The sequence below is a fragment of the Herpailurus yagouaroundi genome, unplaced genomic scaffold (genome assembly GCF_014898765.1).
Source record: "Herpailurus yagouaroundi ecotype Mexico unplaced genomic scaffold, PumYag 190, whole genome shotgun sequence".
NCBI lineage: Eukaryota > Metazoa > Chordata > Mammalia > Carnivora > Felidae > Herpailurus > Herpailurus yagouaroundi.
In genome coordinates, this window is record NW_024412421.1 from 10,469,200 (window position 1) to 10,485,904 (window position 16,705).

The window sequence follows — 16,705 nt, forward strand, 5'->3', positions numbered from 1 at the left end:
GAGGGGGAATGTTTCTGACCACTGGCCAGCTTTAAGTCCACTCCTGCCCACAACAGCTGAGAGCCCCAAGGGCCTGGCCTGGTACTTACTGCACCTTGGGCAAAGTGGGAGACTTCGCCCGCAATTGCTAAGTGATCTTGGGCCAGTGCCTAGTCCTCTGCTTTGTGCTTTGCGCCCCCAGGGGGCACAGTGAATCAGATCTGACCAGCTCAGGCACTCAGGCAAGCTGCTTTACCCCTTCAGGCCCCACTTTCCTCACCTGTGAAATGGATAGAATGATAGGGCCTCATAGGGTTGTCGTAAGGACTTATTAAGAAAATCAACGTTAAGGGGCACCTGAGTGGCTCAACCGGTTGAGTGGCGTCTCACTCGTGGTTTCGGCTAAGGTCATGACCTCGCAGTTTCCTGAGTTTGAGCCCCGCTTCAGACCCTGTGCTGGCAGCTCGGAGCCTGGAGCCTGCTTTGGATCCTGTGTCTGTGTCTACCCCTCTCCTTCTGCCCCTCCCCTGCTCACATTCTGTTTCTCTCAAAAATAAATAAACATTGAAGTAACCTTTAAAAAGACAAGACAAGGAAAAGAAGAGAAAATCAATGTTAAAAGTCCAGGCCAGCTCCTGGCAGTTACGGGGTTCCAGAGCACCTACTATCTACTGCTCTGAACACTTCCGTTTATATTAACTCATCTAATCTTCATTCAGCTCCTGTGAGGACCACGATTATTATCCTCATTTCACAGATGTGGAAACTAAGGGACGTGCTAACAATGGCAGAGCTGGGCCAGAGGATCTGGCTCCAAAGTTCGTGCTCTTGGCTCTCTTCCAAGGCAATATCAGCCATGATCACGAGACTCTTGGGCATTCTATTTCTTGGCCTGACCTGGCCCTCAAGCCTAGACGAAGAGTCCAGGAAATTCTAGCTGCTCTTCCCCCCTCTCCCCGCTTAAGAAGTAAGTTTACATACAACAGAGGCCTCGTAACCTTTGAACCGCTCTAGATAGCAGGTACCCCCGCATAGGGTGGGTGCCTCATAAATGTGAAGTGACTCTGTCTAGTGGGCATCTCTGCATACAGTAAGTGACTCATAAATGTTAAGCTTCCAGAGAAGGGATGTGGCATTCTTGCTGCATGCTAATTAATGCTCCCTCATTGCCTTCCTGGTGTCTCCTTCCAGCTTCCTTACGGTCAGGGACCGGGAGATCTGTGCTGACCCCAGGCTGCCCTGGGTGAAGAAGATTCTGCAGAAGATGAACCCATGAGAAAGGGCCCTGCCCTGATGACCGTGGCTTTGGCTCCTCCAGGAAGGCTCACAGAGCCCCACCTCTCGGCCGTTACAGCCGCCCCTCAACACAAGCCTGTGCCGATGGATCTCTCCGCAATCTCTTATCTCTGTGCCTGTAGCTGTCACCCTCAGAGGAGCCTCCACACTGTCACTCATCTCCCCTCTTGTCCCTCTAACCCATTCTCTGCCTCACCGCAGCCAGAGGGGCCGCAATCCTGGTCAGTTACTCTCCTGCTCAAAACTCTTCCATGGCTCCCCATTGCCCCAAGCTGAGGTGAGAGCTCCTGAGCCTGGCACCCCTGTCCCCAGCCCTGCCTCATTTCCCTTCACACATGTTGGACTCCAGCTCCCTGTTCTCCAAATCCGTGCCATACATGTCCACTTCCAAGTCTTTTTCCAGGCTGCACCTGACGCCCAGGATGCCTCCCCACCACCTGTGTGTGTCCACCCCTACCGGCCCTCCGAGGCACTGCTCAACCCACGCAGCCAGCAATTGAGTTTTATTTTTCAGATGTCCCCTGGCCCTCTGTCCCCTCTTAACAGCCTTGATCACAGTCTACCCAGAATTCTCAGGACTTGGGGAACTCGTCCTACCGCCCCACTGGCTGGATCAAGGTCCCACACCTGTTACTTTGTCCATTGGCCTTCAACGCAGAGCACAGGGCCTGGCTCAGAATCAGGGCTCAATGAACGGCTACAGACTGAATCAATAAAAATAATGTTCCTCTGCCATGGCCCATCCCCCAAACGTCCTCACACATCAGTACAGAGACTCAAGTTGATCTAGAAAGCAGCCAGTTGAGTCAATTGTGAAACCTCAAATTTACCCAGATTCACCTCTCTTCCCCATTTTACCTCTGTGTTGGGCTTTTTGACTCTTTCTTGTTTCCCTCTTGCTCCTCTAACCTCTGACACCCAGGCTTGACCTCTTCAGAGTTCCCCACTTTCCCTTTCTCCTTCCCCAAATAACTGATAACCAACTTTATGCTATGGTGTGAATGACTACCCTTGGCTTGATATTGCAAGCTCTAAATATATTTCTATAAGAAAAGAGGGCAAATGCGTAAGAGGCCAAAGGGTTGAATGGAAAAGTTTTAGGAACTGTTTGGGAGGGGGACGAGGTGGAACTTTCCTGTCCCTGGGAGTGTGTAGGGTATAGTTAAGGGAAAGAGCCTTGGGTGGAGATTGTTCTCAGCTGGGAGGGGCCAGGATAAGGCCTGGGACTTGGGGCTTTTCTGCACTTCCTTGGGGACAATAGATTCCCCAGGTCAAGGAAATAAACTTTACACGTGCTCGTTTCTCTCCAAGGGAGCGTGGTGCAGTTTAGCAGGGTGGTTGATGCTGTGTGAATCTTAGGAGACCACTGACCCTCTCTGAGCCTCGCTTGAGAATGAGAAGACCCATATTATGGGGTTGCTGTGGGGTTCAGGTCCAAGACATGGGGAGCAAAACTCAGTGTCTTCCAGGGCCCGGAGCCCACGGTCACCTGCCCACCGTGAACACTGAAAGTGTTAACCTGCCCACTGCCCGCGCATAGGGCCCTCAAGCGCCCTGGGATTGCTCTGCCCTCCTGTCCTGCCCCGGTCCCTCGGGCCTTCTGAAAAATAAACCCTCTACCACAGTGTCTGCTTTGTGCCTTGGCATTTGCTGTCCCTGGGAGGTGGGGCAGGGGGCACGATCGCCGCCTCTCCCACGGGGAAGCCCTTAACATTACTGGCCTGTGAGCTGGCCTGCCCAAGGTCACCCTGTGAGTCGGTGGGAAGCCAGGATTAGACGTCAGACCTGGGGAGCAGCTGTGCGGGTGCCGAGAGAAAGCTCCAGACATTCGTCCACCGGGCCTCACCTTCATCCCCCACCCCCCATCCTCCTCCCCCACCCTCTTGTTAGGAGGATCTGATGAAATCACTCATTCAGGGCCTAAGTCTAGAGCTTTAACCAGCATATTCAGCCAGCCAGTCAGTCAGTCGTTTAGTCACTGATTTCAATAACCCAACCTCAGCCTTCCCCCTTCAAGCGTCACCGCCGAGGAGGAGGAGGAAGGTGTATTAGTCAGGAAAGGCTGTTTCCTGCAACAAACTGCTCCAAAATCTCAGTGGCTCAATTGCACAGAAGCTTTTTTCTTCGCGTGTGACACCTGATGCTGGTCTGTGGGCTCCTACCTTCCACGGGGTCATTCAGGGACGCAGGCTCTTTCCTCCTCACGGCCCCACCCTCCTCCGGGACCCAGACGGCTCCCCAACCTCCCGCGGATGGGGAAAGAGAACTTAAACTTGTGCGAGGACTTCACGAGCCAGGCCAGGAAGCGCGGCTCCTCGCCTCTGTTCGCCTGCCATTGGCGCAACTCAGTCACGTGGCCACCCTGCCTGCAAGGGATGCTGGGAAGCACAAACAAGCTGTGCGCGGGGAGAAAGCGGCAGTGGGTATGGGAAGCGTCTCCTTCGTGTGCTCCTCAACTCCTCTGGACCTGCTTTCCTGGAGTTCTACCCTCAGCTCATTCTGCCCAAACAACAAAAAAGGACCCTGCCGTCCCTGGGACAGCTTCATTATTTTCTCAGTGGACATCTTGGCACAAGTGGCCTTTGCTCCCCTTCAGATCTGGCTCTCACGGTGGGATTTCCAGGGCAGTGGGTTCAGACACCCAAGAGCACTTGTCTGGGAGGCAGGGAGAAGCATCGAGAAGAGCATATGCCATGCATTCAGATAAGCACAGGAACTCTCACTGACTGGGAGTCTGGAGCAAGTTCCCTGGTCTCTGAGCCTCAATTTCTCCCTCTGTGAACGGAGGCAATAAAAGCAGTTATCACGAGGTTAGCAAGAGTAGGTGAGATTGTGAGAGTCCAGTAGATAAGAAGGTATAGCCTAAGATAAGCCTAAGCCAGTGAGATAAGACAGCCTAATACACAAAATGGGCAAAGCTTGAATATATATTTCGCCAAACAAGGTGTATTCAAATGACCAATAAACACATGAAAAGATTCTCAACATCACTAGTCATCAAGAAAATGCAAATCAAAACCAGATGGCTATACCACTCACACTCGTCAGGATGTTTGTTTTAAAAAAGGAAAAAACAGAGCATGCAACTCTGGATCTCAGGGTTGTAAGCTCTAGTCCCACCTTAGGTGTAGAAATTACTTAAAAATAAAATCTTGGGGTGCCTGGGTGGCTCAGTCGGTTAAGCACCTGACTCTGGATTTTGGCTCAGGTCATGAGCTCATGGTTTGCGGGATCGAGCCCTGTGTTGGGCTCTGTGCTGACAGTGCGGAGCCTGCTTGGGATTCTCTCTCCCACTCTCTCCCTCTGCCCCTCACCCCACCCATGAGCTCTGGCTCTCTGTCTCTCTGTCTCTCTCTCTCTCTCTCAAAATAAATAAATAAATAAACGTTAAAAAAATAAAATAAGTCTTTTTTTTTTAATTTTTTTTTTCAACGTTTATTTATTTTTGGGACAGAGAGAGACAGAGCATGAACGGGGGAGGGGCAGAGAGAGAGGGAGACACAGAATTGGAAACAGGCTCCAGGCTCTGAGCCATCAGCCCAGAGCCCGACGCGGGGCTCGAACTCAGGGACCGTGAGATCGTGACCTGGCTGAAGTCGGACGCTTAACCGACTGCGCCACCCAGGCGCCCCAAAATAAGTCTTTAAAAAATCAAGATAAAATCTTAGGAAAGAAAAAAGATCGGTGAGCGTCTAGAGAAATTGCAACCTTGTGCATTGGTGGTGGGACTGTAAAGTAGGGTGGTCATGGGGGAAAATAGTATCGTGGGTCCTCAAAAAATCAAACGTAGAATTATCATCTCTTCCAGTAATCTCATTTCTGGGGATGTACACAAAAGAATCGAAAGCAGGGGCTGGAACAGCTATTTGGACACCCATGTTCATAGCAGCGTCCTCCCCAATAGCCAAAAGGTGGGCAGGGCCCCAGTGTCTGACAGGTGAATGGAGAAGCAGAACGTGGTACACACACACAATGGAATATGACTCAGCCTTAAAAAGGAAGGAAATTCCAGGGGGCGCCTGGGTGGCTCAGTCGGTTAAGCATCCGACTTCGGCTCAGGTTACGATCTCAGGGTCCGTGAGTTCGAGCCCCGCGTTGGGCTCTGTGCTGACAGCTCAGAGCCTGGAGCCTGCTTCAGATTCTGTGTCTCCCTCTCTCTGACCCTCCCCTGTTCATGCTCTGTCTCTCTCTGTCTCAAAAATAAATAAACATTAAAAAAAACAAAACAAAATAAAAAGGAAGGAAATTCTGAGCCCTGCTGCAGCATGGCTGAACTTCTGAAGACATTCTGCTAAGTGGAACAAGCCAGTCACAAAAGGACGAACACGCTATCACACCTAAAGTAGTCAAAGTCATGGAGACAGAGAATAGGCTGGGGGGTTGTGGGGGCCAGGGGAGGAGTAAGTGGGAGTTACTGTTTAATGGGCCCCGCGGTTCTGTTTCGCAAGGTAACCAAATTCTCAAGATGGATGGTGGTGATGGTTACACAGACATGTGAATGTCACTGAACACTCAGAAATGGTGCAAAAGGTGAATTTTACGATATGTGTATCTTGCCACAGTATAAAAGAAGGTATGGCCAGGGCTGTGCACAGACAGAGGAAGGGCCAAGTGCATGTGAACAACTCTTCTCGTGGACCAAAAGAGGTGAGCTGAGCAGAGCTGGGTGAGGTGGGGAGGAACTAGGCAGGACTGTCCCCCAGGGGCCCTGGAGATGGCCATCTCACTGGCCACCCTGTCCCTCCTACCATCCTGGGCCCCCACAGGAGTGTCCCTGGCACCCTGCTCTGCTGTTTCTGTTCTGCTCTGGGGGCTCGGGGAGTCCAGCCCATCCCACAAGAACACTCAGGCTGCCTGCTGCCTGGGACACCCAGGCGGGCTCCTAGAAGGCCTGAGGAAGGTGTGGGGAGGATGCCCCCTCCCCCTCCTCTCCACCGACCCCCGAGAACCCTTTCTCCTGCCACCCAGCGCTGTTCTAATTGTTGCTTTAGTTATTCCTCAGCTCAAAACCTCCCCAGCTCCCCTCTGCCCCTGAACAGAACTCTCACTCCTCACACCAGCTTTAAGGTGTCCAAAGCAGCCTCCCTGCCCACTTCGTCCTCAGAGCCAATGGCATGGGACCGTTCCCTATCCCCTTTTTCCCTTGGTTAGCTTTTCCCTCTGCCAGGAATGGTATGTCAAAATCCTGCCTATCTGCCCAGTGCGGGTTACTTACAGATCACCAAGGGGACAGGGGCGCCTGGGTGGCCCCATTGGTTGAGCATCTGACTCTTAATTTTGGCTCAGGTCATGATCCCAGAGTTGTGAGATCGAGCCCCACATTGAGCCTTGCGTAGGGCTCTGTGCTGAGCGTAGAGCCTGCTTGGGATTCTCTCTCCTTCCCTCTCACCCTCTCTCTCTCTCAAATAAAAAACAAAATGAACAAACAAAAAAACAAAAAACAAAAATCACAACGGGGATAACCCTTCTCCAGCAGAGAGACCGAGGGTAGGTGCCCATCAATCAGTCCACCAAGGGCAGCGGAACAACCTGTGTGCCATGATGGATATAACAGGTGTAATGTGAAAGATACAGCATTATTCATAACAGAGTCTTGCCAAGAACATGTAGCTGGGGTCTAATAGAGCCTGTAGATCTGACTGCAATTTACAGGAAGTGAATAGGTTAGGGGAATGAATTAGATGACATCACAAAGAAACCATTAGACAAATTATGAGATCAGTGCGTAAGACAATAGTTTTGAAACTCTTCAGAAAGTGGATGTGCAGGGGATCTTTTGTAGACTAAAAATAAATGCCAGTTGCAAGGCAGAAACCTAGATTGAACCCTGGTTCAAAAATAAAAGAGAGAAGGAGGGGAGGGAGGGAAGGAGGAATGGAGGGAGGAAGAAGGAAAGAAAAAAGGGGGGGGGAAGAAGGAAAGAGAAAGGAAGGTGAAGCTATAAGATACATTTTGGGGACAATGGAGAAATTTGAGTATTAACCAAATATTACATGACATATAGGAATTATTGTTAATTTTGTTAGGTGGGGTAATAGTATATTTATGTAAGACAGTGTCTTTATACTGTGGACATGCGTGCTGAAGGATTTAGGGGCAAAGTTTCAGACATCCATAATTTACTTTGAAATGGCTTGGCAGGAAAAAAAAAAAAAGCAAATGTGGGAAAATGCTAATCATTGAATTTAGGTGCCGAAGATATGAAAGATCTTTGTTCCCTTCCTTCTTCTTTATTGTTTAGAATTTTTCAAAACAACACTGTAAAAGAAACAAAGCAAAATTCTGCCCATCTTCTGATTGAAACATGATCTCTCTCTCCTGCTCACCCCTGCTTTCCTTGATTCCTGGACAAGAATAAAGCCTCTCTCCCTGTCCCAGGTCCACAGCCTTAGAGTCTGTGGTAGGACTTCTCTTTCCTACCAAGCGAGGGCTGCCTTTGAGTCCCCGTGCCACCACAGGGCCAGGCACACACCAGGGCTCAATAGCAAACGTTCACGGCTCCTGCGTGCCTGGCCCTGTGAAAGTCGTTAGTTTTATGAACTCCCCCAGTGAGTGATTTGGTGAAGTCGCTGTTAGCATCCCATTCTACAGATGGGGAAGCTGAGGCTTGGAGAGATTAAGTAACTTGCTGGAGGTGATTCTTTTCATAAGTGGTGGAGTCATGTTTGGCTTCAGGTCTTGGCTGACTTGCAAGTTTAGTTACTGTGTCCAAACTGAATTATCTAAACTCAGTCCTTAACACCTTGATAAGTGGGGAGTCATGACCAGTCTGATATTGCAGGGGGGGGGGGGGGGGGGGGGAGGAGTTGGGCCGGAAGAGGGTAGAGATGTCCCCAGGGGCTGAACAAGGAAAAGCTGAGCCGTACTTGGTGTTTGAACACCTTATGGGTGTAAACTCAATCCTCAGCAGTCCTCACAGTGGGGATAGAGAGAGGTTGTGTGGCCTGGTGGTCATGAGCTCAGACTCCAGGGCCAGCTGGCTGAGGCAAATCCAGTCTCCCTCACTTCTTGGCTGGTGATCCTCAGAAAAATTACTTAACGCTTGCATTCCTCAGTTTCCCCATCCATAAAACGGACCGTGATAGTGTTTTGCTTACACGCTGGGTCACGGTGACCCAAGTTACTCATACAAAGTGCTTGACACAGTGCCTGTCTCAGAGTTAAGCGTGAACTCAGAGAGGTAGGAAAGCTGCCCAAGATCACACAGAAGTAGTACTGCGCCAGGGCCAACTGATTCCAAATACTTTCCATTCCAAATGCTTTCTAAATACTTCTTTGGAGCAAAGTCTGGGGCCAGGGGAACAAGTGTCTTAACGCCCCAAACACCTGGCCCAACCTGGTTCTTGTCCTTTGCGAAGTGGAGGGCTTCCTAGGACTTGTCCCTTGCCTCCCCCCTTCCCCTTCCTTCCCTTGCCCCTCCTCCTTCCACTTCTCCCCCTCCCCCTGCCCTGCCCTGCCCTTCCTCCCTCTCTTCTTCCTCCCCCTCCCCCTGCCCCCTTCTTCATCTGCTCCTACCTCCATGGGCAGAGTAGAAACAACCTTGGACTTCAGTTGTTACACTGCTTGTCCCTCTCTGCACCTCCGTTTTCCCAGTCTTAAGATGAGGGGCTGGACGACGGAAAAGTGAAGGTCACTGGCTTTATATCTGCTTGGGCTGGGACGGGTTCTCCAAGCCTGGTGCAATGGGCCCGAGCCAGGGGCGCTCCTCCCCATCGAGAAGGGGCGTCCAGCCTCCTACCTCCACGCCCCAGAAGCCTCACTGTGCTTGGGGGAGCGAGGGGGTCTCTGGCAATAGGGGCTGTGACTTCTCTGCCCAGCCCAGCCTAGACCAACTGGCTCTGTAGCCTGGGGCAGTGGCTCAGGGACAAACTGGTTCCCAGTTGGCTGGTAGCCAAAGACACCTAGATAGGAGTGGGGTTCATTGATAACTCCTGGCATCAGGCTGGGCTAGGCGACCGTTGAACTCTTCCAGGGTGTCAGGAATTGTTGCCACTGCCTTTAGGGAGGGCCGCCCTCAAAGCGGGCTGTGCTGCACCCACACGCCTCCATGCATTTCCACCAGCGTGGTGGGAGCTGGCTGGCCGGCCGTCACGTGACGGAGGGAGAACCTGGAAAGTCAGAGCTGCAAAGCCCCCCTCCCCCGTGGGTGAGCCCAGCTCCCTCCTGTGCGGGGGGGGGGGGGGGGGGGGCACCCCCCGCCGCCCCCCCCCCCCCCCCAGGGGGGGGAGGCCTTGTTCAGGGCACCTACCAAGGTGCAGGCAAGGACTGCACCCAGGGTGAGACCAGCAGCCACGCTGTTCCCTGCGAGGCCAGAGCTGGGCGTGGCGGCGGGTGTAAAGGAGGAAAGGAGAGGTCGAGCAGCTGGAGGCAGGGAGGCCAGGGCTCTTTCCTGCGGCCTAAACTACACGCGCCCCTGTGCATGTCTGGTCTGTTCTCCACCCTAGTGCTCTGAATGACCTGAGGTGATTCCACCCCTTCTCTGGGGCTCAGTTTCACCATCTGTCCCCATGAAGTTGGGCCAGATCATTCTTCCAGCAAGCGTGTACTGTACCGAGGCCCTATTGTTTGCCAGGCTCCATGCGGGGCTCGGGGATACATTGCTGAACGAGATCCCCCGGGGAAGTGGGGCTTCGAGGGGGAAAGGTTGGGGGGTCTTTCATGAGGTGGGAGGGATGTGTCTCCCAGATCAAAGGAGAGCTTGTCCGATCCAAACTGTAGGGTCCCGAGGCCCTCCTGGCCTGCTGGCAGCCGGCACTCTGTTCTTCCGTCCTTTTGTTTATTGCTTACTTAGGGCTGGGGTCCCAGGCCAGAATCCAGGGCGGGCGGACGTGGGGAGCCCCGCAGATGGGGGGTTGAGGATGCCCTTTGAATGCTCTCAAGCCCGGTCCAGCTTCCCAGGCAGGTCTGATGTGAGGAACCCTAGTGAGCCGCCAGCCCGGTGCCCCCCTCCCCTGCTGCAGGCCCGAGCCAGCTCTGTTCCTTGGCAACGTCCTGAGGAATCCAGCGGCTGCACGCTGGCTCCCTTCCTTTCCCCTCCCACCGACTGCCTGCGGGGGCTGGAGGCGGAGGCAGAGGCAGAGGCAGCAAGCCCCATTATAAAAAGCGACAGAGCTCAGGCGGCGAGGGCACGGCACTGAGCTCAGACACCCAGACACCGGCCCTGCCCGGACCCCCGCCCGGACCCCCGCCCGCCCTCGGCCATGGCTTCACCACCTGTCTCGTGGCTGCTCCGCTTGGCCGCCCTCTGCCATCTGACTGCGCTTCTAGCCGGTGAGTGTGGGGGAGACTGCAGCCCCACTCGTGCCCTTCAGGCCTGACATGGGGTGGGGGGCAGACCCCGCCTGGGTAAGGTCCATAGCAGCTCCTTCCAAAGGGTGTGGTACAGGGGGCTGGGCTCCTCCCTGACCCCAGATTCAGGGCTGTCCCTCCCGCTAGAAAGATTTCCAGGCTCAGAGACTGTGCCCGCCTGGCCCAGCGAGCAAGGTAGCTACTGCTCTGGCAGTGCCGAGAGGTGGTGTGGACCGCACAAGGGCGCCAGGCACAAAGGGGGTCTTAGGAGGGAGGGGGGCAGGGAAGCCTGAGGAAGTTCCTGCCGGGCGTCTGGGTGGGGGGCCCTGGCTGACAGCGGGCTGGGTCTCTCCCCCCGGGGTTAATGTGTAACTGGCAGCCCCGATTCCTGAGTCGCAGCCGTGGCCGCGGCCCAGGCCATGGTTAGGATTTTCTCCTGCCCTGGTTTTGAGTAGGGGGCCCAGGAACCGTGGAGACCAAGGTCATTGCAGATCAGGGACTGGGCTTGTTGCTGTTGCTCTGCTCTGTAGTCCCTCTGCCCGTCTCTCGACCATGATAGCATCCTCCTCTTCCAAGCATAGCTTAGAAAATGCTTTCACCTCCAAATACTTGCTTTCTGGAGTGTAGGACGTGGTCGGGCATGAGGTATGCATCCCACCGACATGACGAAGATGGAGACCCAGGGAGGTCAGACCATCTGGCAGGTTGAGGCTCAGAGAGGCTAGGAGTCTGCCTTGGGACACACAGCAAGTCTGAGGGAATGAGAGCCGTCTCAAGCTGCCAGGACACCTCCATGGAGCAAACTGCCTTTCGAGTCTTTCTATGTGGGGGAAACCAAGAGCAGACCAGGGAGCAGGTGGTGGTGATGGGGGGCATGAGAGGCCAAGTGCTGCTGGCTTCCTGGGCTTGAACCCTAAAGCCAGAGGTGTTTGGAGGCAGTGAGCACTAGACGACAGGGAATCAGATGGAAGTTGCTTTGCCATGGCCGTGACCCCAAGTGGGGTCTCGCCTTCTTTGGTCCCAGCGATTACACCCTCGAATATAGCTATTGCCTCCTGTGCGGTGAGGCCCAAAGCCTAGGAAGGCATTTTGGAAGCGGGAGGAGCACGGGTGCTGGAGTGAAGGGTTCGTATGGTAAGATAAAGAGGGATCCCAGGTTGGGGTTGGGGGGGACCCTGGACACTCTGTTTATTTCTGCCCTGATCTTGGTCACTGACTTTGCCGGAAGATACACTAATTCAACCCTTCTGAGCCTCAATTTCACGTCCTCCTCCTGGTATTGGGCTAGACTCACCTTGGAGGTCTTCACCCACACTGACGTTCGTGGCTCTGAGAGACCCCCCGGGAGGCCCCGCAGGACGAAGGAGTGTATGGCGTGGTCCAGAAGCCAGAGACACCCCACGGGGTGCTGGGAGCTTTGTGGCTGCAGCTCTGGCTGGTGCGGGGGGCAGGTGCGTCAGTCCCCAAATGTGGGTTTGCGGGGCTGTGGCAGGAGGGAGGCTCCTCTGCTTTATATAACAAACCTGCAGATACAAGTCAGAGCAGAGAATTTTCTCCCCGAGCACTGACGCATTCACTCCTACTCAAACCCTGACAAGAAAGAGGCGGAGAAAAAAACCTGTTTTAAGCTGCCGTAGTCTGCCCCCCGATTAGCTGTGGAGGTGGATGGGGAAGGCACGGGAAGATAAATTCAGACTGTCAGATCCAGGCCCCGGTCGAATTTAAATAAAAATTCCTCTATTTCTTCGTTGGTTCAAATTGCATGTGCCACAGAGTGCTTTCTTGTGAATTTTGTTCATTCATTGAACAAATATTCGTTGGGCATCGACTGGGTGCCAGCCACCGTTGTAGGTGCTGGGGCCACATCAGCGAATAAAACGGCCAAAGATCCCAGTCCTCAGAGTGCTGAACACTCACCGGAGAAGACAGATGATACAAAAAAATAAATCAGTAAACCATTTGGTCTGTTAGAAAGAAAAACATGCTGTGATTTATTCACATTAAAAAAATTTTTTTAAATGTTTATTTATTGTGAGAGAGAGCGAGAGGGGGAGGGGGAGAGAGAGAGAGGGAGAGAGAGAGAGAGAATTCTTTTGCACTGCCAGAGCAGAGCCCTACGTGGGGCTCAAACTCAAGAACCATAAGATCATGACCTGAGTTGAAATCGAGTGGACGCTTAACCGACTGAGCCACTCAGGTGCCCCAACAAGCTGTGATTTAAAAAAACATGGAGGGGGGCTGCGGGGGGCGGGGAGGAGGTGTTGAAATTTTAAGTAGGGGTCAGGAGGGACTCCCGGAGAAGTAGCCATCAAGGGAGGTGAGGGAAGATCTTCATGGGTATCTCTTTCAGGCAGTGGTTCTCAATGGGTGATTTGGCACCCCCCCCCAGGGGCATTTGGCAATTTCTGAAGACATTTTTGTTATTACAAATGTCCCCAAATTTCTGGTTGGGGGATGCTCAGAAATCTAGTGGGTAGAGGGCAGGGATGATGCTGAATATCTTACAGTGCACAAGACAGTTCCCACAACAAAGAATTATCTGGTCCAAAATGTCAATGGTGTTGCTGTTGAGTAAACCCCCGGTCCAGATATTTAAAAATCTTCATTCTCATAACCACCCTGTGAAGCAGATATTACCACGCCCATTTTACAGGTAAGGGTACTGAGGCTCAGACAGCCCAAGTGCCTTGTCCAGGACACACACCTGAGCAACGGCTCAAGCCCTGTCTCTATCGCCTCACCCAGAGACCCACAACATTCTTGTCTCCTCCTGCCCATAAGCCTCTTAGCAGTCCTTGAGGTCCAGCCTACAGGATACCTCCTCCAAGAAGCCTCCCTTGATTACTTGCAGTGGGAAGTGGTCTCTCCCTCATGCAAATCTCAGCACATTTAGGGTATATTCTGGAACATGGTGTTTCCACCTGGTGTTTAAGGCTGTTTAGAACAGGGGGAGGTCCAGAGGTTGGGAGGAAAACAAGATCTGCCACTAAGCAGCTGTGTGGCCTCGGGCAAGTCACTTAACCTCCCTGATTATCAGCTTCGGAGTCAATTAAATTGAGGTAACAATACTCCCTTTGCAGGGGTGCTGGGAATTAATAAGAGCAGATGTGCCCGTGCTAAGCACAGGGTCCAGTACAGAGTAGAATAAGTCATGATACTTTGTGGGCATGTCTTGGCTGCCCTTCAGGCTGAGACCTCCTGAGGACAGAGACAGGCCTTCAACTCACTGTGCCTCACAGCACCCAGCACTGGGCCTGGCAAGAGGGAAAATCAGCATTTGACTGAGAAAATACCACGAGCTAATAGTGTGGGGTTGAGGCACTCTCTCTAAGCTCAGCACCAGCACCAATGGGAGGAAGGAAGGGCTCAGGGTTAAGAACAAGAGGGCCCAGGTCTTTGTAGATGCTCAAAAGTAATTCAGTAAGTGTTGGCTGAATCAGGAAACGGATGGATAGATGGATGGATGGAAGGATGGATGGATGGACGGATGGACAGATGGGGAGGTAGGCGGAGGGGTAAGTAAACTGAGACATGATTTCATTCAATTACTATTTTTTGAATGTCTACTTTGTGCTGGGAAGCACTGTGACACCAAGACTGGCAAGGTCCCTGCCTTCTCAAAACTCATATGACAGTAAATGGCTGGCTGGTTGGAAGAATTATCTCCAATGACAGGACAGAAAATTTCAGTTCCGAGAAGAAAAGCCTCCTTAGGTTAGTTATACAACCCTTCCCCAGGAACAGAACCTGGCCAAGGGCATTTAGGCACTGTGACAGAAGGTGGGGACTTTGGGGACAGGCTGACTTTGTGGCTCTTTAAAGCCCCAGGAGTAAGCAGGGGCCTGCCCCATCCTGGGACACAGAGTCGAGGACACAGACTCACAAAACCTAGCATATCCCTCCTGCCCACTGGCAGCCTCCCCGTGGCTCTAGGTCACCTGAGGGCACTGTTCCGGGGGCTTTTCAGAGAAGGGCACCTACCAGACCAATCCAGGGGATTGCCTTCCCAGCTCTGTTCAACAGGGTCTATGGAGTATGCAGCCGAGTCATTCCAAAGGCAGGTGATAAGGCAGCGAAGTCGCTTTCACATCCTGGTTCCTCAGAGAGAAAGGGCAGCCTGTGGCTTAGGGACCGGCCACTGGAGTGCTTCCTGCCCACCTCAGGAGCTGCTAGTGTCGCCCCTTGATGGCCCAGGCTAGCGCAGCCCTGCAGATCCTGAACCACCCTTCCACAGTTGGGGTGGGCTGAGGCTACGGGGGAGCGATGGGAGAGGAGGTGGCACATTCTAGAAGGGGTGCATGTGCGTGTGCTTGCACCTGTATTTGGGAAGGCAGAGCCTGTTTGCACATCCATGTCTGTGTAAATACTTGTGCATGAGTAAGGATCAGCTGGGTCCTCCCTGGTTCTGCTGGGCTCTCATTCAGCTCTCCAGACTCCACTGCCCTGGAAGTCCTGGCCTCTAGAATTTTGCAAGACCCTCTGGGGTCTTGCTTCTGCTGCATATGACTTTGACCCAGCTCTGAAACTCAGGCTCTTCCTTATTTTTTACATACCCTTCTTGAGAAGACACCAAGCAGAATAAATGTTGCTGGCGATTTTAGGGCAAGGAGGAAGGAAGAAAGGAAAAGCCATGCAAACAGCTTTTCAAATGTTTACATAAAATATTTGAGCTCTCAACTCTGTTGAGTCACCCTCACCCTGTCCTGGGGTTTCTCTCTGGCTAGATGCCATCAGCAGGCCATTAGCCATCCCACTGTGCCCCTACCCCACGCACAGCCCCCACCTTCCACCCCTTCTCCTTACTCCTGCTCCCCTGTCTTGCCCAGGGGGCTCCAAACGGCCCCTCGGTTCCCCTTAGCAACTACTCCCACACTCCTCTTGGGTCTTAATGGCAGAACAAAGGATCCCCTACCCCCTACTCAGCAGACCCAGCTCCCAGCTTCCTTAGAAAGTGGTTGTACTTGCACATTTAAAATTTTTTATCTATTACACGTGCCTGATCGTATGTATGCCTTTATGTGTTTTTTGGGGGGGGTATGTGTGTGCATTCTGTTTGTTGGTGTGTGTGTGTACGTGTGTGTATGTGTCATAGGGTGGGCACATGAGATGTGGTGGAGAGAGGTCTGGGTGTATCTCAGAGGTCATGGAAATCCACGAATATGAATCAGCCTGTGAGGGAGGAGTGGGGTGTGTATGCAGGGGGTGGAGGGTCGGGGGGTTGATAGTTGAGCTGGTGACTTACTGGGGGAAAGGGGGGGTGCGTAGACCCATGGGCCCAGAAAAGATCAGAGCCTGGCCTCACAGGAGAGCCTGTCCCATCACTTGCTGGCTGTGTGACCTCAGGCAGGTCCCTGTCACTCTCCAATTTGTCTCCCCTTCTGTATACTGACCAACGACAGTGACTTAATTTCATTTAAAAAAATTTTTATAGCTTTTAAAAAAGCTTTTATTTATTTATTTTGAAAGAGAGAGAGCATGTGGGGGAGGGGCAGAGAGAGAGAGAGAGAGAGAGAGAGAGAATCCCAAGCAGGCTCCACACCATTAGTGCAGAGCCAGATGTGGGGCTTAAACTCATGAACCATGAGATCATGACCTGAGCCAAAACCAAGAGATGCTTACCAATTGAGCCACCCAGGCACCCTAGCTGGCAACTTGATTTTTATTTATTTATTTTTTAACATTTATTTTTGAGAGACAGAGCACGAGTGGGGGAGAGGCAGAGAGAGAGGGAGACATAGAATCCAAAGCAGGCTCCAGGCTCTGAGCTGTCAGCACAGAGCCCAACACGGGGCCTGAGCTCAGGGACTGCGAGATCATGACCTGGGCCGAAGTGGGCCACCCAACTGACTGAGCCGCCCAGGCGCTCCACAACTTGATTTTTATTTTTTTATTTTTATTTATTTATTAAAAAAAATTTTATTGGGGCGCCTGGGTGGCGCAGTCGGTTAGGCGTCCGACTTCAGCCAGGTCACGATCTCACGGTCCGTGAGTTCGAGCCCCACGTCGGGCTCTGGGCTGATGGCTCAGAGCCTGGAGCCTGTTTCCGATTCTGTGTCTCCCTCTCTCTCTGCCCCTCCCCCGTTCATGCTCTGTCCCTCTCTGTCCCAAAAATAAATAAACGTTGAAAAAAAAATTAAAAAAA

General features: G+C 52.7%; 2 protein-coding genes across 4 annotated transcripts in view; both read left to right on the plus strand.

Moving 5' to 3' along the window:
* CCL22 (C-C motif chemokine ligand 22) overlaps positions 1 to 2,902 on the plus strand; it is a 6,229-nt gene extending 3,327 nt beyond the window's left edge. Inside the window, exons 3-4 of one of the 2 annotated variants that reach the window (XM_040498105.1) lie at positions 699 to 946; positions 1,171 to 2,902. In XM_040498105.1, coding sequence (XP_040354039.1) covers positions 699 to 946; positions 1,171 to 1,226 — 304 coding nt within the window. In that variant the 3' untranslated portion in view covers positions 1,227 to 2,902. The remainder of the gene's footprint in view (positions 1 to 698; positions 947 to 1,170) is intronic. The other variant, XM_040498106.1, reaches the window with a different exon arrangement.
* Positions 2,903 to 10,328: 7,426 nt separating this feature from the next.
* The window catches only part of CX3CL1 (C-X3-C motif chemokine ligand 1), a 12,351-nt gene continuing 5,974 nt past the window's right edge, over positions 10,329 to 16,705 (plus strand). For both annotated transcript variants that reach the window (XM_040498107.1, XM_040498109.1), the window contains exon 1: positions 10,329 to 10,545. In XM_040498107.1, the coding sequence (XP_040354041.1) occupies positions 10,476 to 10,545 (70 nt within the window). In that variant the 5' untranslated portion in view covers positions 10,329 to 10,475. The remainder of the gene's footprint in view (positions 10,546 to 16,705) is intronic.